The 21,040-nt window shown below is 52.5% G+C and overlaps 1 protein-coding gene across 3 annotated transcripts in view; it reads right to left on the minus strand.

Moving 5' to 3' along the window:
• CC2D1A (coiled-coil and C2 domain containing 1A) overlaps window positions 1-21,040 on the minus strand; it is a 35,206-nt gene that overhangs the window by 3,466 nt on the left and 10,700 nt on the right. For 2 of the 3 annotated variants that reach the window (XM_005310668.5, XM_065575755.1), the window contains exons 11-29: window positions 20,146-20,276; window positions 18,982-19,054; window positions 18,380-18,519; window positions 17,715-17,853; window positions 17,150-17,322; window positions 16,075-16,197; window positions 15,296-15,354; window positions 13,891-14,007; window positions 13,086-13,159; window positions 10,664-10,722; window positions 10,528-10,579; window positions 9,384-9,483; window positions 7,998-8,088; window positions 6,934-7,065; window positions 6,273-6,328; window positions 2,666-2,732; window positions 1,406-1,532; window positions 705-781; window positions 283-330 (exon numbers count right to left, since the gene is read on the minus strand). In XM_005310668.5, coding sequence (XP_005310725.2) covers window positions 283-330; window positions 705-781; window positions 1,406-1,532; window positions 2,666-2,732; window positions 6,273-6,328; window positions 6,934-7,065; window positions 7,998-8,088; window positions 9,384-9,483; window positions 10,528-10,579; window positions 10,664-10,722; window positions 13,086-13,159; window positions 13,891-14,007; window positions 15,296-15,354; window positions 16,075-16,197; window positions 17,150-17,322; window positions 17,715-17,853; window positions 18,380-18,519; window positions 18,982-19,054; window positions 20,146-20,276 — 1,838 coding nt within the window. Of the gene's footprint in view, window positions 1-282; window positions 331-704; window positions 782-1,405; window positions 1,533-2,665; window positions 2,733-4,859; window positions 5,027-6,272; window positions 6,329-6,933; window positions 7,066-7,997; window positions 8,089-9,383; window positions 9,484-10,527; window positions 10,580-10,663; window positions 10,723-13,085; window positions 13,160-13,890; window positions 14,008-15,295; window positions 15,355-16,074; window positions 16,198-17,149; window positions 17,323-17,714; window positions 17,854-18,379; window positions 18,520-18,981; window positions 19,055-20,145; window positions 20,277-21,040 lie in introns of those variants that run through there. The other variant, XM_065575756.1, reaches the window with a different exon arrangement.

Here is a 21,040-nt window from a genome sequence, read left to right on the forward strand (position 1 = left end):
TCCAGGCCTGAAGGATTGGGAAAAAATCTACTGCGTCGGGGCCACCATCAATCTACTGAACGGTCTCTGAAGCACCATCGACCTCCGTCGCGGGTCAGCCCCCTCCCTGACAGTCCGGGCAGAGAGGCCGAGGGGGGAATGGGCCATGGAGAAAGAGTTCCCCTCCAGCTGCCAGTGGGGGGTCCAGGGCTGAGAGGCGGGAAACTGACCCTGCTCTTGGGATCAGCCCAGGACTCGTGGCCGAATCACTTTGACCCTGCTCAGCTGCTAGGGGACACTTACCTCACTCTCCACGAGATTCCGCTTGTACAGGGCCTCCTTGGCGGCGTCCTGTTAAACCAACACCACAAGCATCAGGATGTCGAACTCCCCTGGAGCAGGGGGCAGCGGCGACAGGGACCATGCCAAGTCTGACAGCTCGGCTGCTTTAACGCAGGTACCTTAGCAGCGCTGGGGGACGGGCCTGGCACAACAGTCTAGCCAGGTTTCTACCTACACCCCCACAGAACCACCGGGCAGTAGCGAGCACGTGAAGTTAGACCCCAATCCCACAGATTCCAGTCGCCCCGTGTTACTTATCACGAGTGGAACAAGCTCATGCAACGGCGCCCGCCCTGTCCCACCACACACGATCACAGAACCAACGCTCGGCTTCTGCCCCAGCTTCCCGCCAGGGAGAAGAGAACGGCAAGTGGTTTCCTCACCCGATTGCCCTCGTTCCCGAGACGCCGTGCCGAATCGGTGTAGAACTGCAGGAACCTCTCCAGCTGCGACAGGTACTCTAGGGGGAGGAAGGTTAGAGTCAGTTGAGCCTCTATGGGCAGGGCGGGGGTCTTGAAACCTTTCTGTGGTGGGGAATGTAGCTGAATAGTGATTCTCTCCAGGACACCTCCCCTCCCGAACTGCAGAACGCTCCCTGTGGCGGTTGCTCACACAGTCCTGCAGCGTTAGGAAAGCCCTTATGGCCAGTTGCTTTTAGTGCAATCCCTCAGTTACACAAGGCAGCCCCAGCACGTGACTAGCCAGCGCTCGGAGGTTTGGGAATCTCTGCTCTTGGCACCACCCCTGTGCCTACGGTGTGAGGGAGGGAGATTAAACAGGCCCAGGCAGGCACGGGAATTAGGACTAAGAACAGCAGGGGGGTCCTTAAGGTGCTGTAGGAACGAGGCTTAGGAACTACCACAGACATGACAAATCGCTGGTCTCTGCCCAAGTCCTAGTGGGACGCATGTTCCTTGCCCCAAGCCCCTTTCAGGAGGGAGAAGCCACGACGGAACGCCCGGCTCACCCACGGCTCAGGGCGGAGGCTTGCGACGTCAGGCTGTACCCGTCCTGGGGCAGAAGTCCTAGCACCGCGATGGGCAGCACCCCCCAAAACGAGCGGCGACTGCAGGGCTGCACTGACCTTTCCTGAACGCAGGGCCCCCGTGCTGCAGCTGGGATTTCAGCCACTGGCTGCGCTGCGTGACGTCCTGGTACTGTTCCACGAGCTCGTTGGGAAGCGGCCTGTGAGCCTGTCTGTACGCCAACACCTGCCAGCAAAGCCAGAAGGCCTGTTGGCTTCCCAGGCAAACACAGAGGAGCCCACAAAGCCCTGCCATACGTCAAGTCATTCCGAGCTGTGTGCGGGAATCAGCGCCGGTAGCAGACGCACGGGCTGGGGAGGGAGCAGCTCCGGGAAAGCAGCCAGGAGCCGGTGAGCCCGGCACTCCCGTGGGGAGCGCACACACTGCCGCCCTCCAAGCGGCCGAAGCACAGATCTCCCGTGCAGGTCAATGGCGGATGCACCCAGTGGCAGGGCAGGACCCGTCCTGGACTCTCTAGCCCTTTCACATTGCCCCTAGAAGGGGACATGACCTGCGGCCACGTCTCCCATAACCTGGCACCCTTGCGATTGTGCGGGGAGAGCCATCGCAGCCCACCGAGCAGGGAACCTGCACGTCGTAAGCGGCTGGTTCCCCTCGGCGGACACTGGGTGGGGGGGGGGTTCCTGAACTCAAGATCATTTCACATTACGGGTCATCGGGAACCCCCACCGGGAGCAGGGCTGGCGAGGACCTGCCCAGCGGAGACAGCAGCTAGACGCTGCCCCAAAGACGGTGCCTACGCGAGGGAGAGACAGAGAGCCAACACGGTTGAAAACCCTCGCCCAGTCAGGGCGGGGTGTGGTCTGAACAGGTGCTCCATGGGGAAGGTGAACCCCAGGGTGCCCTAGAGGGAAATGCCCAGCCCCATCCCAGGCAGAGGGAGTATTAACGTGCTGGGGCCTGATCCAAAGCCCATTGCAGTCAAAGGGAGTCTTTCTATTGGCTTTCGGACCACGCCACCAGCAGGGTAATATCCTAAACAGAGACTGGCCTCAGTCAACCTCTTGGATTCAACCCCCCCGCCCCCGCGGCCAGAGACCATTCCAAACGCGCAGCGTGAGCGGCTTCCCCAGCCGAAAGGTAAGTGCAGGCTTTGTCAAGGCAGGCAATGGGGAGTCCGGTCTCCGGGTTGCTATGTCTAGCTCTGCCACTAACCTCCAGATCACCCAGTTCCCTCGTGGCATAACCAGCAGCTGTAGAAGACCCCCACCCCTTCCCCACAGAGTTCTGCTTGAGGCCTAGCCGAGCCGGTGCTGCCGGAGAATCTGGGCAGGCGGAGGGCATCGGGTTTCACTCACCTTCTTTTCCAGCTTCTCCTTGTCAAAGGCTAAAACGTTCAAGCTGTGCAGAGTGTGAATGGGTTTGCTGGGGGAAGAGAAACATGAGCTTTGGTTAAACCCAAGAAAGGGGCAGGATTTCATCCCCCGGAGGTGGGTAGAACTTCCCCTCGCTCTGGCTTCCCCAGAGGGGACACGCTCTGACTCCAGACAGAGGAATTGAGACCACGCCAGTGCAGGAGAGATCCCAGGGTTTACCCTACTGAGATCCTCAGCCTGGGGAAGCTTTGCCCTGCCAGAATGCCTGACTTCACCCCAGAGCTGCTACTCCAAAGCAGGCATCAGCCCCTTGAAGGGATAGCAAGCATCTGAACCCGCTCCCACTGCCCAGAAATGAGCTCCCCCGACATCTCCGGTAGCTCTAGCTCCCAGTTCGATGGCTTTGCCTGGCTAGATGTCGCGTTGGTGAAGGTGGGAGGGGTGCAGAGGCAGCACTGTCCTCAGACAGGCACTCGGTGCTCTACGGGGTGTTGAAAGGAAAGAGGGTCACAAAGGAACAGGGAGGGGGGGGGTCAAGTACAGTCACGTTGTATCAGACAGAGGAAACAGAGCTCAGTCATAGAGAGGGGAAGTGAATTGTCCACCACCACAGCCAGGATTACAACTCCGGAAACCTGATTCCCAACTCCAGCCCCCCAGCTCAAACCACTAGACTCCACTCCCGTTCCAAAGCTGTGACTACAGCCTAGGAGTCCAGAGACCCAGTCCCTGGCTCCAATCACTAGCCCATGTGCAGACTGGAGAACACCACAGCCTTCAGGGAAGCCACCTGCCGCACGTGAGCCAACAGCTTAGGAGACTGGTGGGGGTATTATCTCAGAGCCGGTGCATTTCAGCGCACTGTGGTCTACCGGCGCTCGTAAAACAGCCTGGAAACACAGGAGCCGTGTCGCGTTCCCATCAGACCCCCACTTGTCAAGCTCTAGCTACCCCTCACTTCCCAGCCCTGTCACGCAGCAGAGTGACTGATGGGCTGCAGGCCCCCGGGGAGAGTCTGCGCCCCTCTGTCATGGCCTAGACCAAGTGGGTCAGTCCAAATGCACAGAGGGAACATTCGTCAGATTAAAGGAAGGGCCCCCAACTCTGACACCCCTGAGGAGGTGGAGGGTCTCTGGAGTGAAGGCAAAGCAGAAAAGTGAGCACTGCCGCCACACCAATCCCGCTGCATAAAGATGGTGGGCTCTCGGAAAGCAGCTAGTGGGAGGGAGATTAGACCATGGGCCTGGGAGTTGGGACTCCTGGAGTCTATTCCCAGATGTGTCACTAACTCACTGCATGGCCTTGAGCAAGTCACTTTTCCTCTATTGTGCCTCAGTTTCCCCTTGTAGTTAACAGTTTTGCTGTCTCCTCTCTGGTACAAACTAAGGCCAACCTTTTGCTGGGGATGGATTAGTTTGTCTCATGGAAACATTCTTTTTACAGCTGCACAGACATGAGCTCTTCACTCTCTCACCCCCCCCCCCCCCCCCCCCCCCCCAACACATCCAGACACTCGCACGTCCCATCCTTGCCATTTCCTTTCAGAACATCACTTGCTGCACTCAGGCGGACAGATACTTTCAGAACCGGGACCTCCGCCACGGGGAATCAGGGATCCAGGCAGGGAAGGGAGATAAGGAACTGCTGTCCCTCCCCCGCAGTCCACTTGCTTTCCCCAGTCCAGATCCTAAGCCCGGGATGCATCACTGCTGTGACCCTTCCTGTGACTACACGGTATTCGCCAGCCCCTGCTTGTTCCCCCCCCAGCTCCTTTTCATTTTATTCTCTCCCGCTCCGAGTCCTACCCAATTTCTTGCTCCTCTCCTCCCGAGTATCTACTTGGCCTTCCTCCTCCTCGAGCCTCTGTTCTTCACCACTTCTCTCTGTCCCCTCTGAGTCTCCTCCTTCTCCCTCCCTGCCTCCAGCCTGGTGCTGAGAAAACCCATTGGCCCCCACTCCCTCCATCTCTGCCCCTAGCTCCCGGAGGAGTTGTTCAAGACCCCCATGCTGCTCTGCACACATCACCTCATACCTTTTCTCTGCCCCCTCAGCAGGCGCGTACCTCACCTCTGCCACTGGGGAGAGGTGGCAGGAGGATGAAGTAGGGAGCAGGGTCTGTAAGACGCCAGCAAAGGGGAGAGTATCCCTGGGTTACACTGAAGCAGGAAGCTCCTGGAATACCAGGGGCCCTAAATGCGCTAGTCACTCTAAGCTATCGCTCTTCCAGGGCCAGCAGGAGCGGAAGGTGTTCCACGTAAGAACTTCCAGGGCCCGAGAGGAGGAAGAGGAGGAGGAGGGTCCAGTCAGAGCCGGCCTTGCTAGAGCACTGAGCAGATGGACGTTCTGAAAGGAAATTAAAGACAGAGACAAGAGACCATAAACAGCGACTGCCAGACAAAGGCTGCGCCCTGATCTCAGCAGGGCCTGCGCAGACTCGCTCATCCCATTCAGAGAACCAGAGAGGACTCGCCAGGCAGGGGCCATACAGCCTACGGTATCTAAGCACAGCACACTGCCATCTCAAAGCGCTTCTCAGCCAGCACTGCCAGGATCCCCTCCCCACGTATCCAGATCCCCCTTTCCGCACACGAATAGGGGAAGGGCAGGGTGGCGGCAATCCCATGCATTAGACAGCTACACAAATGTTCTGTTTTGCTGTCCTGACTAGGGTGGCAAGTCTGTCCCTGGGTGCTGCTGTTTTACGGATCTTGCCTCACCCCACCCAGGAAGTCGGGCCTGTCCAGCAGGATGGAGGGAGTTGCTTTCTCCACTGGAGCAAATGGAAAATCACTCGCAGATGAGCACAGCTTTGCACTTCTACACCACTGCTCATCCATAGATCTCAGAGCGCTCAAGGAAGGCAAGCGTTCTTTCCATTTTAGAGCTGGGGAAACTGAGGCACGGGGCAGCAAAGTGACTTGCCTGGGGTGACACAGTGAGTCAGTGGCAGAGCCGGGAACGAGCTGAGCTCAGTTCCTTGCTCTAACAAAAGCATCCCCCCCACTCCAGTTACAAAATGACTCTGATAACTGGCATAGGGCATTACCACGAGCAGCTACCATACTGTGCAATAACACAGCTTGTTAGAGCACCATGCAGGGAAGGGATAATTAGTGACTGAATAATCATCTTGGTTCTGTTCCCTACTCTGGCAACAGTATGTTCCGTAACCACTCACTTCCCCCGCTCTGGGCCTTAGTTTTCCCACCTGTACAATGGGGATAATTCTGACCTACATCCCAGAGAAGACATTGTGAAGTGCAGGGAGATTCTGTGAGTGGACAGAAGGTCCTAGAGAAGGGCAAAGAATTATTTATTATTATGCTGGAGTTTACAGTCTACAATATCAGCACTGCCAGCTGAGGGTAGTTTGCTTATGCCCACGTCTCATCATCCAAAGCTACAGAAGCAGAAGCTCACCCCAGGAATGCAAAACATCCAGCAGGAATCCCCCCCCCACCCCCAGCCCCGAAAGAATGGGGGGGGGAGGGGAAGGATCGTTACGCAGACAAATCCTCACAGTTTCCTTAGAGCACAGAAAAAACCTCAAACCGCACCACTAAGCCAAGCCAGCGCGAGTGGGACGTACCTGTTGCCCACGTCCCTTACTGGACCGACTGCTGGTTTTGGTTTGGGGACAGCAACCTGAAAGAAGAGGCAGAAGCTTTCAAAATAAGCGATGGATTTCATCCACGGCTCTCCCGGTGCTCTACAAGAGGCCGGGACGAGATCACTACCCCCCTTAACCGATTGGGAAATGACTTGTGCAGCGTCCAGCCTCACACAAGTCAGTGGTATAGCTGGGAAGAGAATCTCCCCAGTACAGAGCCCTGCACACTGGACGCTGCTGCTTCTCTATTAGAAGGGAAAAGGGCCTTTTTAAGCAAAATCACCAGGGGCATCAGCACAGCTCACATGGACGACCCAAGGCAGATCTGCTGCACGCTGCCCCTTAGGCAATTTTTCCTTCAGGTCGAGTCCCAGCTTTTCAGACCCCGGCGCGTGATGAAGCTTTGCAGGCAAAGGGGAGATGTGAGCGCTCTGTTTGGGGACGACTGACATTCCCTCCCTCACGCCAACACCCCGACAGACGGATGCTGCCTCCTCTGACTAGCGGCCCAACTCCAGTGGCCTGGGGCTAAGGCAAAGTCTCTGCAGAGCCAGACCTGACTCACGTTCCCAGTCAGTCCTAGAATCATCCTGCCTAGGTCACAGGGAACCCAGAGCCCCATCAAGACAGTGGCCCTTACCGCCGGCATGGTCTGAGGGTCAATAACCAGCCATTTCTCCGTTGTGGTCTCCAGTTGCTGAGAACTCAGAGGCTCCCTTAGACGCACAATCACCTCCAACTTCCCCCCTGTGGGCCGGCGGCCATCCAGTAGCTAGGCATGGAAAAGAATGGAGCAGAGACGTGGGTGTAGGAGAAACATAGTGAAAAAACCAAGAAGAGGCCAAAGCAAAATGAAACAATGGTGTCTAGTCCAATCTCCCATCTCCGGACATATCTAGTCTAGCATTCTGCCCCCCTGGAACAGACCCCTGGTTCATCTAGCCCAGTATCTTCTCTCCAGCAGAGTCTTCAGAGACAGCCTCAAGCCCATAATTGGCACCTGGGCCACCAGTGAAATACTGCACACCGAAGGAGACTGGAATTCCTTCCTGACCCTGCAGCCACCTGCCGGGAAGCATGAGATTGCATTATCCTCATTTTAGCAGAATTAGCTGTATTACTGGTCAATTATCCGGCCCAATTAAACAAAAAAACATCCGGACACCGTGTCTGCCTTTGCTCCTGTAGCAGTGCACTCCCTACCCACTGTACAGCAGGGAGGCATTTCAGAGAGGTGCTGACTGCAGCTGGAAATGGCCGGGGTCCCCAGTAACAGAACCAGCCCGACATTGACCAGAGAAAGTAGCAAAGAGTCCTGTGGCACCTTATAGACTAACAGACGTATTGGAGCATGAACTTTCGTGGGTGAATAGCCACTTCATTGGATGCATGTGTATTCACCCACGAAAGCTCATGGTCCAATACGTCTGTTAGTCTATAAGGTGCCACAGGACTCTTTGCTGCTTTTACAGATCCGGACTAACACGGCTACCCCTCTGATAATTGACAAGAGAGTTCAAAGCAGCCGGTAATAACATCCAGCCCCTGCCCCTGGTCTGCTGTTTGCTCCTTTCTAGCCTCAGCTCCTCGGGCCGGGAGGAAGCTCTGGGACTGAGACTCTGAAGATAAGAGGGCAGGATTTATAGGCAGGTGCACACAGGTGCTGCTTAGAGGGAGGAGGGGGAACTCTCCACGGTTTCCTACCTCGACAATCTCCCGAAGCTCACAAGTCGTCTCCAGGGCCTCCAGTTTCAGCTGTGCTGTGCCCACAACGCGGTCTGTCTTGAACAGCCCCCTGGGAGATTGTGTGTGGGGGGGAGAAAGGGATATGACAACATAAAATTGAAGTCCTCATCAGTCCCTCGCCCAGTGCATCCAATCCCAGCTCCCACAAAGACATGTTTGTCCCTAGAACGTCCCCAAAGTGGGAATCAAATTCTCAGAAGTAACTAATGGGAGTAACCCTGCCACTCCGCCCCCCCATTCCCACAATGGCCGATCCCAGCAGCGCTCCCACAGATCGATCACGTTAACAGGAGGGTTTCAGCTTTTGGGGGAAGGTTTTGTCTCTATGCCCCCGAAGGGCCAGCTGTGCTCTGGAGGTGCAGCACCAGGACAGCACCAGCGGGCTAACTACAGAGGACAAAATATTCCTCCTCTGGCAGCGGCTGCTCCTTTCAGCTGAGTCCCACACCCCCGTCTCCTATGCACTAGTGCCAGGGCGTCATGCAGCCTCTCTACAAGCAGCTACATGTTTCCTAGACTCTCACAACCCAGTCCTCTCCCCTCCTCCCTTGTCAGAGCCCTGGCAACCCAGCAAACCCTCTCCCCCACCATGACCACTAGCCTTCCAGCTAAGGAGGGCCACACATTCACTGCTGCTTCTTAAGTGGCCTAGTGAGCGGCGCCATTATGGGTAGGCTACAGTGCAAGGGGAGGTGTGACTGTCGCACACACAGGCATAGCCAAGTGCTAGCTTTAATTTAGCTAGTACGGACAACAGCGCCAGTGAAAACGTGGTGGCCCTGTGTTAATCACTCGAGTACGCAGCCAGGGGCCCCGGTGGGCTCCCACATGGGTATGCCTACCCGTGCTACAATCACACCTGCACTTGCAGCGAAGTGACAAACTGTGCTCCTCCCCAAGCAGGCTACCTCTGCGATGCTCCCAACACAGGGGCGGGACACAGGCAGGGAATGAGCCCAGCTCTCTGCCCGGCAGCACAGAGCGCTTACCAGCAGGGCAGAGAGCAGGCGCCATTCCTTTGCTAGGCAGGTAACAATAACCTGCTGACCAGCGCTCCGGGTACACGGAGATGTGCACACTTGGTCCATCTCACAGGATTGCAGGTGTTGATTTCAGCAGAAGCCCGACTGGCGGCAGCGGTGAAGCGGTTAATAAGCAGTGACGCCCCACGGCCGTTGTTTATTTCACCTTTGAACGCTGCAACGGACCTTCTGCCTGCCCCCAATATTCATGAGTTTTCCACCCCAGGACATATCAAGAGAGTCATAAGGAAGGTTCCCTCCAGCGTCTGCGGATGACATTTAAACCCACCCTCCAGTGCCCCCAGCCTCGCATCTCACTCACCCTTTGTGGACAACCTCAAACTTGAGGCCTTTGGTCTGAAAGACTCTCTTGAGCCCTCGGTGGCCCCGATTAATATACAGCTTGAACTGCTCTTTGAATTCTGCCAAGGGAACAGCAGCAAATCATGGTATTAGCATGAGGATTACACAGCAAGGGAAGAGCCACCAACTGCATCCCTGGGCAAGACATGAGCCAGGAATAGGATTAGCAGGAAACACTTTGCACAGCTGCACTGATTTTCGCCTTGGGATCTCGGTGCACTTTGCCGTTCGTTATGCCTCAGTACAACCCCCTCCACCTGCTCCATTTTCTAGCTGGAGAAAAGGAAACGGTGTGGTGAAGTGATCTGCCCCCAAGGTATCACAGAATCAGCAGCAGAGCTGGGAACAGAACCCAGGCATCCTGGTTCCCAGTCCCCTGCTTTAGCCACTACAGCCATCGCCTCTCAGAGTCTTGGGAAGAAAGACCTCGAGGCACCAGCTGGCGTCACTGGAGATTACAGCCTCTCGGCCTGTCAACCTCACGCAGAACTTATTTCACAGACCGAGTTTCCCAATCAGGAAAGAGGAAATGGTGATGCTGACAGGAGAGGGACTAAAAACAGATCCAGCAATGCACCGAGGGGGCATAGACTGTGGGGTCCTTGCCCACACAGCTCTGCCACCACAGTGAAATCTTGTCCCTTTACCAACCACCCACCTCACCCTAATACACCAGTCCTGGGCTCCCCACGCACACAGCCCCGCTCTCAATCCCAACCTGCTGGCTCCCCACTATTCCAGCCCACGAGCTCCTCACACACAGTTTAGCGCCTGTCCCTCAATCCTGACCTGCCCCCCTCTGCTCTCCTAGTTCCAAGTCCCCAGACAGAAAACTGACGTGCACCTGCAAAGCTGTTTATCCAGGATCCCTGCAGTACCTAAGTGCTTCATTGTGGAATCAGTCTTGACCTGTCCCCATCATTTCTATCCCTGCTCTGCAACTCTCTTGAGCAGAGACTGCCCGATTACATATGGGGTGTTTTGTCACCTGGGCTCATTCCACATGCAGATCACCTTAAGGCCAGAGCTCTAGTAACACAAGGGAACCCTCCTCCCAACACAAACGCACACACACGCATCCATAACTCCAGACGGGAACCTACCGGGGGAATCTGTGTTTTTGATCACGTTGGTCTTATCTTTTTGAGCTTCCTCCTACAACACAAGACACGAGAGGGTGAGAACTGAGCCTTCCCAACTGAAGCCTGGGAATGCCACCGAGCAGCATTCATAACTCACCGCGTTGGGGTAGGGAAACTCGAAGCGTACGAAGGCATCCAGGTCATTGGGAGTCACGCCTTAAAATACAAAAAAAACCCACCCAGTTTATAGCTTAAAGGAGAAGACCTAACATGCAACACATGAGAGAAAAATCCAAGGACTCTGCTGGGATCGCTAGGAGTGAGCAATCCCCCTGAAGCTGTCTATCTGGGAGAAGAGAGCTTTTTAACTAAAGGGCAGATTAATTTGTACTGGAGACGTCTGGGATAGTTGAAATGGTTGTTTAAGACGGAAGGTTCCGGCCTACACTGAAGACAAATCCTTTTTCTAGGACTGGCTGAAAACTGTCAAAAACTCTTCTGTGATGGAAAAGTGAGTTTTCGATTCAACGATATTTTTCACAAGAAGTATCCAATTTCCACACAATGGTTTTGGAGCATTTGGGGTTTTTGCAGAAAAGCCAAAACCTAAGTATTTCTATTTGGATAATCAGCCACGCTGCCACATGGGAGCTGTAGTTCCACTGTCTCATGTCTCCATTCTCCTCTACTAGCCGAGCTCCCTGGCTGGACTACATCTTCCATGATGCACTATAGCCAGGGACTCCCAGGATGTACTGATTTCCCTCTCCAACTGGGGAGCGGGTGCATCATGGCAGATGCACATGAACCAGGGAGCCCAGTCTGTAGGAGAATGGGAGCACAAGGTACCCAAACTACAACTCCCATAAGGCAGCATTTCCTAATAGAAATGTTGTAGTTTTCAAATTTTCCCATAAAAGATACATTTTCTGTGTGTGTGTGTGGGTGTGTGTGTGTGGGTGTGGGTGTGTGTGTGTGGGGGGGGGGGGGGGGAGGGAGGGAAACCATTTCCCAACCAGCTCGAACACTTTCACTCTGAGGGTCTATAATCCATCCTAGAGCTGTGCAGTCTCACGTTCTGCTCATTTCTTCCCACACATTCACAGTTACCACCACCCCTCATGCCCAACTATTGCTATGGGATCATATTTTGGTGTTAGTTTTGTCTGATACCCTCCTAGCGTCCCATATCTCACTTCGTTCCTCCTCCGCTAATGACTGGATACATTTCACTAACAGTTAATCCTGCTGAAGAGCGTTGGCTCCGGTTAAGGACTGGGCCTCAGGAGAAATGGCTTCAGTGTGTGGCTCTGCCACAGACTTCCTGTGTGACCTTGTGCAAGTCACATAACCTCTGGGTGCCTCCGTTCCCCCTCTGTAAAACGGGGATAGAAATACCGATCTACATCTGTGAGACACTCAGCTATTAGGGTGATGGAGTAGTACCTACACGAGTACCTAGTACTAGGTAAGTACCTAGACGAATAGAGGGAGTTGCTGCAGGGGAGGGTTATTTCCAGCTGAGGCTGAAAATATGGGGACTATGGAAACAGCAAATCTTCTACAGCACTTAAGTTCCTCATAAATTGTAACTTTGCATTTCCATAGCAATTTTCATTCCAGGACCTCAAAGTCTACGACAAACATTAATAAATTAAATTAAAGAGATAAGGTGGATGAGGTAATATCTTTTATTGAACCAACTTCTGCTGCTGAAAGAAACAAGCTTTTGAGTTACACAGACAAGAGTGCTGTGTAAGTGCGAAAGCTTGCCTCTCTCACCAACAGAAATTAATCCAATAAACGGTTTCACCTTACCTGCCTTTTCTGTCTAATATCCTGGAACCAACACGGCCACAACAACACTGCCAACAATTCATAAATTAAGTCTCTCAGTCCCCTTCCCCAAGAGCTAGGTGGTATTATCCCTATTTTACACATGGGGAAATCAAGGCACGGAGGCTCAACAACTTGCCCAAGGTCACACGATCAGTGGCAGAGTCTGGGACAGAACTCATCTTTCCTGACTTTTATTCCCGTATTCTAATCGTCTGAGCCCCAGCCCCAGTGGGGCTCTTTTCCTTATTGGGACAGCTCTGCATAACAGTGTTTCAGACCCACAATTATTGATACACCTACCAGTCCGCAAGGGGATCCCATGCGAGAAGAGCAGGGAAAAGCACCAGTGATAATTGCTGGTGCTCTGACTAACAGTCCCTGGGGCATTTAACAAAAGGTCATTAAAAAGCAGCTGAAAATGGGCACTTTGCGTGGGAGTCCAAGAGCTGGAGCAGACGCTGGAGCAACATCCCGCCCCACCCACAATATCGTCAGACAAAGCTCCATGCTCCCACTGCACCTAGGCCACCCTCTTTGGTTGATACCCCACTCGACAACAGTCCCAGTGCCTGGGGCTTTTCACCTGCTCCAATCGGTCACCGCATTAGCAGAACAGATTATTCCCACTGCAGAGCGAAACCACCATTCAGCACTTCTGCTTATGGTTATTTGGCATGGCGGTAATAAGACACTTCCCCTTCACCCCCTCCTTTGCTAAAAAGAGCCAACTGCTGTTTTACCTGGAGGAGCTGGGAGGTTGATCCCTTTCACTATAGTAAGAACCATATCGTTGCTGTTCAGCTCAGGAAAGATCCTTCAAGAATAAGGCAGAAAGAAGGTTAAACAGCAAATAATTCCTACCTCCTCCAGCCAGCCCAGTAGTGACTTGGGGACAGGGAGTTGGTATGCTCTGCAGTGCCCCCTGCAGGTGCTGTAGGTCGACACTTCCTGCTCTTGCAAACAGCAGACCAACACAGGTATGTCTCAACTCTACCAGTAAAAATAGATCTGCCAGGACAACCTTTTTATATAAAATGATCAAACACGGCACTTCTACCACCTTCCACCCAAGAACTGCAACGTATTATCCCCATTTGGCTGATGGGGAAACAGGCACAGAGTGGGCTGTATAGATCTCAGTCTTAACAAATGTTGTGTTTAATTGACTATAGAGTATGGCAAGAAGGCGGCACATAGGGTTAGCCATGGGTGAAACATACAACAACCCTATCCACTCCCCCTGCTGTGGGCCCCCATCTCTATCTCACGCACACACCAGATCAGGAAAGAACTCAAAACAATGATTCTGTTCCTGAGAATACAGTGGGAGGCAGGACTCCACACCGATTGGGAGGCAGAGGTCAACACGTACACTCCAGTGTATAGAAGATCTCCCCAAAAAGCAAGGCCACGGGAAGCGGCCCGAGTGGAGGGCCAGACATATCAGCATCGGCGAGGTCTTGGTTACCTTCTCCCACCCTGCAATGAGGGATAGCATGGCTGGAATGAAAGGAGCAGGAAGCAATAGGCAGCAAATTAACCTACTTGACCACACTGAAGGTCCTCTGCTCATAGTGGTACTTGGGCAATGGGAAGCCTTTGGCGTGGGCTTGCTTTAAGATTTCCATGTTCTTCTTGCAATCCTCTGCCATCTTCTCAAACCTGCAGAGAGAAGAGCTAAAATGAGCCAGGAGTTTACTCTGATGGAGATTCTTTTGTAGCTTCCCCGTTATTCTGTGCTCTGCTCACAGACCAGTGGAAGAACCTTCACGCCTGCAGCTCCCGTTGTCTGGAAGAGCATTCCTGCATGGTCCACTCTCCATCTCACTACAGATTGCAGGAGATGGCCTATCACATTCCCCCTCTTGTCTGTGGCTTTGGGTACGTCTCCACTACAATCAGGAGGCTGGACTTCAGCTCCTATATGCCTAGCTAGAACAGTAGCAGTTTAACCACAACAGCACAGGTGGTTACACGGGCTCGTTGTCGGAGTATGTACCCAAGGTACCTTTGATCGTGGGTATACCTGTAGAGCTGCAATCACATCTCAGGATCGCAGTGTGGACATACCCACAATTTCTCTCGCCTTCTATTTATTAAACTCTGAACTGTCGCCTCAAAACTTCCCATGAGTGGCACTAAAAAATACCCCAATGGTTTTATTTTGTAACCTATATTGTGCACATCGCATAAATATCTGGTATTGTTGGCCTCTGTCCTTGCTGAAGGCATCTCTGCGTGCCTGACCCATTGAACCAGTTCCTATCTCACAAATGCACACCATGAGCCTATGTCCAACAGATGTGGAGCAAACTGGACCCATTTGGGCCAAGGCAATCTTAATTTGCAGTCCTAGCTTTGACTCAGGGTGGGGAGTGGAAGATAGATTGTTGAATTTAGTGAAAGCACCTTCTAGGATGGAGAGAGAAACTGGAGACATGGGGTTACCAGTTTAATATGAGCACTACAAACACTTTCTATATTTAATATAGCACCCTTCATCCAAATGCTCCAGAAGTTGCAATGCTTTTAAGTATTTCGCCCACCACTGAAATGCAGCCACCTCTGGAGTAGAGAACAGCAACTGGTGTGTGCTGTTAAACAACACTGCACAGTGAGGTGTCCTGTGAGCCAGGAATTTTAGGCAGGCAGTATGGAATTACCTATGCTGGAATTTAGCCAGGACACTGGGGCTGGGGAAAATGCCACAGGATCATTAACCCATGAGCAGTCAGGACCTCTGCTTAGCATCTCACCTGAAAGGCAGAACATTGAGCAGAGCCCCCAACACAGCCACATTTCGGAAAGGAAATGCAGGACTTCCCTGAGGAAAGCAACCGGGAAGGACACCCTAGGTAATTCTGCAGCAGCGTCACGGTGTGTACAACCAACACAAGGAAAGGAGCCTGAGGGAAAGGGGGATGGAAAGCACTCCTGCTGACATACTTACTTGGTTGTTTCGGCGATATTCCCTAGGTGAGTGAACTGCTTGGAGTAATTCAAACACATCTGGGACAAAAACACACGAGAGAGAAAGTTACTACAATCTGCCCTCCTCTGGCGCCTTCCATCCAAGGATCTGCAGCACTTCCACAGGAGGCTGTGTCTGCGTGTTTGTGAAGAAGTATTCTCATTCACAATTACAGATGGAGCCACTGAGACGGAAAAGGGAAGGTCGCTCAATGGGGCAATGGCGGATCCAGAAATAGAACCCTGAGTCCTGTCTCCCAAGTTATCCTTTCTCCCTCATACAGGCCTTTACAATCCAACCAGTACATGGCCATCAGGATGGCATTCCTGCCAACACACACTAGAGCACTACAAGTCTGCTTAACAAAACTGGAGTCTCCCTCAGCCCCCTGCCTAATGCCTTGGATCAGTGGCTCTCAATCTGGGAACCAACAGCCACCTGTGTTTTCTTGCTATGCCCACCGAAATCCCACAATCCTTTGCAGAGAAGGACGACTCCAGAAGAGGCAGAGCAAGTTTGACTTAACAAGATGCAGCAGCAGGTGTGACTCTAACACTCCTGGGATCACAGCTGGCAGAATCTCCTCCTGGAGGAAGAAGGGCAAGAAACTTCACTTAAGCCTAGGCGTGAAAACTCCAGTCCCCCAGGAATCCACTCCCCTGTCACTGCTGTTCTGAAGAGCTTCCCAGGAGATTCTAAGCCTCTGAAAGCCCAACCGAACACTCTCTTCCTAGCGCATCTCCCTTTGGGTCTTCTACCTCGTGCTGCTGCCTCATCAGCTTCATGAACTCCATGTACTGGCTGGCAGCCTCTGGGGAGATGCTGACCCCACGACGCTGCACGAGCACGAAATCCTCCTTGTTCACTGGGGCTTGAGGCACCTGAAACAGAAGGGAGGCATGACAGTGACCTGCAGTTTCAAGAGAAGAGATTTTCACCTACAGACCCATCTGCAAAAGTCAGTCCTGGAGTAAGGAATTGCCCATGCTGGACCTCGTCTTCCATCCGAGACACTCAAAACCCTTCTTCATTATCTCATCAAGCCCCACAGCCCCTGGAAGCTAGAGATTATCCCCACTTTGCAAACTGGACAAGTCACTTCCTCTTTGCATCTCCATTTCCAAAGTCCCGCAATAGGTCAGTATCAGAACCCGAACCCAGGAGTACTGACTTCCACTCTCCTGCTCTAAGCACTATACCCAACTCCCCTCTCAGAACTTGGAATAGAATCCAGGAGACTTGAATGCTCACTCCCTAATCTAGCCATTAGACAGATCTTCGGATACAGGCAGAGACGTCAGCACTCCGAAAGCAAGTGCAGGGGGCGGGGTGTTCCAGTGGTCAGTACGTAACACAGCTCCAGTTATATCTAAGTTCAGGAGTTTGAGCATCCAATACTCCTGAATTCAGGCAAAACACATAGCTATGAATATTCCTGTAGCGGCTAGTTTTAGAGACAGATTATCATTACAGCATAAGTAGCAATATAACCGTTTATCCTTTTGTTATGCAGGATCCCCAGCGATCTTTACAAACTAACAAACAGTGACAGACGCTGTCTCTGAGGATCACAATGCCCAGCACTAAAATGCAGCCACTGCTGGGGTGGGAAGTGTCAGCTATCCACCTAGCACACAGCAATGGTGCACAACATGGTGGGAGAGGGAGTGAAAGATGCCATAATCAATGCATTTGGAATTGAAAGAGGCAGAATAGAATTACCCAGGACTTCTGGGCTTTTGAAAAGGCCGGGAATCTTTAACGACCGAGTGGTCAGGATTTCTCATGCCGTGGATTGGTCTCAAACTAAATGCACCGCAGGGACCTCCTTACTTTGGTTATGTCGACAGGAAGCCCACCCTGGGACGCCTCGATCATGGGGTCAAGGCCCTTGGCCTGACGCAGGAACAGCTTCGCTCCCTCAATGTCATTCTTCTGTTTGGCTCGAAGCGCCGCCTGCATCAGTTGTTTCTTCCTGCCCTCCAGGAAAGCGAGCTGCTGTTGGGCTGCCGGGAGGAGGAGAAAGAGGATAGTCACATCGGGGGTGGCTGTCAGGACCTCATGCTATAGGTAGTCCAAGCTGGAAAGGGAAGCTGGGAACGTTGGTGTATTCAAAATACCGGGCCCATCAGCCCCTACAGTCCTCTCTGGTTCTTAGCCTGTGCTGGCTGGTGTCATCGTGCATGCGCTCCCTAAATCTGGCCTGGCCTCCTGACTACACCACAGGTACCGAGTCAGACAAGGGAACCATTCCAGCCAGAGAACCGTAGCAGGGACTGGCACCAGCACCACAGATCAGCATATAGGACAGCGTGGCCCTGAACGCAGTCTGACCACTTCCGACAGCATCGGCCTTGATAAAGACGGAACGTTTCTGTGAGCTGGAAAGCACAAGTACCTTTTGTGGTGGCTTTTGCGGTGGATTTGCCAGTCCCAGCTACATTGGCTGCTGCAGGGGTACCTCCCGAAGACACACGTGGAACCGGCTTGGGCTGGGACGAGGCGGCTGGCTTTGACAGCGCAGTGCGGGAGCCCGGCTGTAATTAACAACCAGAAAAATACAGGAAGCTATTTTTCTTGCAACAGAACACAACATTTCTGAACTCTGGGACTCGGGTAAGATGGGAATTGAAACAAATGGAGAGGAAAAAAGCCCACGTTAGCCAGCACTATAAAATTCAACCCCAACAGAGACCCATAGGACTTCAAGGGACCATCGTGATCATCTGGTCTGACCTCGCACACATTGCAGAGCACAGAACCTCACCCACCCACTCCTGTAACAGACCCCGAACCTATGGCTGAGTTGCTGAAGTCCTCAAATCATGGTTTAAAGACTTCAAGTTTCAGAGAATCCACCTTCAAAATACAGAGAATCTAGTTTAAACCTGCAAGTGACCTGTATCCAGTTTCCATGGAGAAAAAAAGTTTCATAGCACAAATGAATGGGGTTCTGTATAAACTGGTCCCACCCCTGATAATCAGTTAATACAACTCAGCATTGGTTTTAACTGAGCCATCTTGTGCCCAACGGATCAGGCTCCCAGGTTAGCAGAACCTGACCTTTTTCATCCCCTCCACATTGTCATCTTCCTCATCATTCTCTCTGTCTTCCTGATTGGCTAGTTTCATAGCGGTTTCCAGGACTCCCAGGATGCTTTGGTCTCCTGATGAAGCCTCCATGCCATGGATGGGTGGGAAGCCTGCCAAAGAGATGGCAAGTCTAAAGAGGAGATCGAAACTGATCAAACTACTATCGAGAGCTGCTGCGTACCTGAGCGCCCTAAAGAGGTAGGAAGAATCCACATCTAGCTACTCGTGTGATAATGCCATTCAAACCCGCTGAGTGAACCGTGCTAGATAACAGAACTGCAGGGAACAAGGGGGCGATCTCAGAAGAAATGCCAAGGACCACAGAAAGGAGACTGAAATTCCCTCTTGCTCCTAGGGGAAAGGTCCTTCCAGGGCAGGACTCAGAGAAATTGGTGGGGATGGAGCGTAGAAGGGTGCCCTGTTACTGCCAATGCTGTATGTGTTGTAAATAGAGAGGTCTCCAAAGCTGCTATTCCAGAGTGAAATTCACACATATGGAAGCTTTAAAAAATGGTGAGTGAAGAGCATCCTCTACTGTTCTACCTTGGTAGCAAAATAAAATCGGAAAATACCTGGTGGAACAGGCAGTTCAGCAAAATCCACCGTTTTCCCTGCTTTGTGAGCTCGGATGGCCTCTTGGTATTGCTGAAAGAGAAATCACGACTGAGCACCCCGCCATGGTGCCTCACAGACATGCCCTTCTGAGAAAGACGTATCCCTTATTATTTACACTAGGGTAGCACCTATGAGCCCCAGTTGTGGGCAAGGACCCTGTTGTGCTAGGTACTGTACAAACAGAACAAAAAGGTGGTCCCTGCTCCAGAGAGTTTACAATCTAAGTATCAGCCAAGAGGCAACAGGTGGCGACAGTCAGATGGGGGGGGGGGGACAGCACAAGGAAACAATAAGACAATCCGCATGCAAGCTGCCAATAGGGGGGTGTCCCATCAACTAATCAGAGTCAGCCAACCAGCTTGTGCCCCAGAATCTTTTTACGGAGGAGTTCAAATCTTATCCCATGGCACCAGTTACTCCTCCCTTTACTGCATTGAGTGTGGTATGAGAGAAGAAACCTGGCTAACTCGGACATCCATTGGAATTGTGCCACCAGTGGCAGATTAGATTCCAATCATGGCAGTGTTTTATTTAGGTCTAAAGGATCAGGTTTTTTTAAGCACTCCATTTCTCTGTCAAGATATTGGCATTTTGCACCTGGCTTTAGTGCTCAGCCTTCAAGACGATACTGAGAAAACTCATGGACTTTACAAATAAAGATGATAGGCACAAGGACCTTTCACTCATCACTGAAATGCAGCAGTCTCTGGGGTGGAACGGAGTAGCTGGTTTAACAGCGCACAGAAACATTTATGCTACTTGAAGTAATGTATCATGGATCCAAATGAAACTGCAGGGGGATTTGGGAAGGCAATATGCAGTTACCCAGAATGTACCCCCCAACTTTTGGGGAAAGCACTAAAGACGCTAATGACTATGAGTGGGAAAGAATCTCACTCAAAAAGATGGCACCTCCAGAGGCACTGTGCCCCCAGCAAGTGGGGTCAGCACTGACTCAAAGAGAAGGCAACCACCCATTGAATCCCCAACAGCAGATAACATTGCCCCAGAAAGAATACTGCCCTGCTGTACAGCTCTAATTCAGAACGGTATCTGTGGGGGTGAGGGGAGCCAGGATCCACTCAGAGCTGTAGGTTACAGGACTTTCACGCTTTTCTCACCTTCACAATGCGCTCATGCATTCTTGCCTTCCGGTCATCTCCTTTGCTCTTGGCCTGAGCGGACGCTGTTTTATACCGCTCCATCCTCTGCTGCAGGGCTTCCAGCATGTCCCGCGGGGGTGGAGGGATATCTATTGCAGGGGTGGGGAGAAAGGGACGACACGTTTATTGGGTTTACTTTTCTAACTTCTTCCTCCTTAACAAAAATCTGGAACTCTGCCCCAGCCCTCGCTGAGGTGGTGAAAGGAGGCAATTCAGCGTTTCATTTCCAACCCCTGCCTAGAATATCTAGCTCTTATCGTAAGTTTGCATCAGTAGATCTCAAAGTGATTTACATAAGAAGTCATAGAATTATCCCCACTTTTTACAGATGGGGAAACTGAGGCACAAAGCGGGCCACGACTTGCCCATGGTCACCCAACAGGAGAGCCAGAAATAGAACCCAGGTCCTTCCGAGTCCTAGCCCAGTGCTCTATCCACTCGGCAACACGGACTCCTCCCTGAGCACTGACGATAAATAAGAGATGTGCCCTGCCAACCAGGGAGCAAACATGTTCCCACCCCAGCACTCACATGCCCACCCATCCCCGTGTCACGACGATGCTTCTGGTTATCCGAACATGCAGCACACGCTCTGCAAGGCTCTCCAGTGTTTTCTGGTAGATGCCGTGACCTCTGCAGGTAACAGCAGAGCTGGAGTTTGCACGGTAACACCACTCAAGCTAGTGATACTCCCAGGCTGGCCTCCTCCTCCCCTCCAGGTCCCATTTGCTTTCTGGGCAGGTTTTTCCTTTCACTACAGAGGGGGTTTGCTGTCCTTAGGAACAAAAGCAAGGTTGGCAAGATACACAGCAACTACCAAACAGGCAGTACCGCATGCGGCTCCCATTCTGGC

The sequence above is a fragment of the Chrysemys picta genome, chromosome 22 (assembly GCF_011386835.1).
Source record: "Chrysemys picta bellii isolate R12L10 chromosome 22, ASM1138683v2, whole genome shotgun sequence".
In the NCBI taxonomy this organism is placed as follows: Eukaryota; Metazoa; Chordata; order Testudines; family Emydidae; genus Chrysemys; species Chrysemys picta.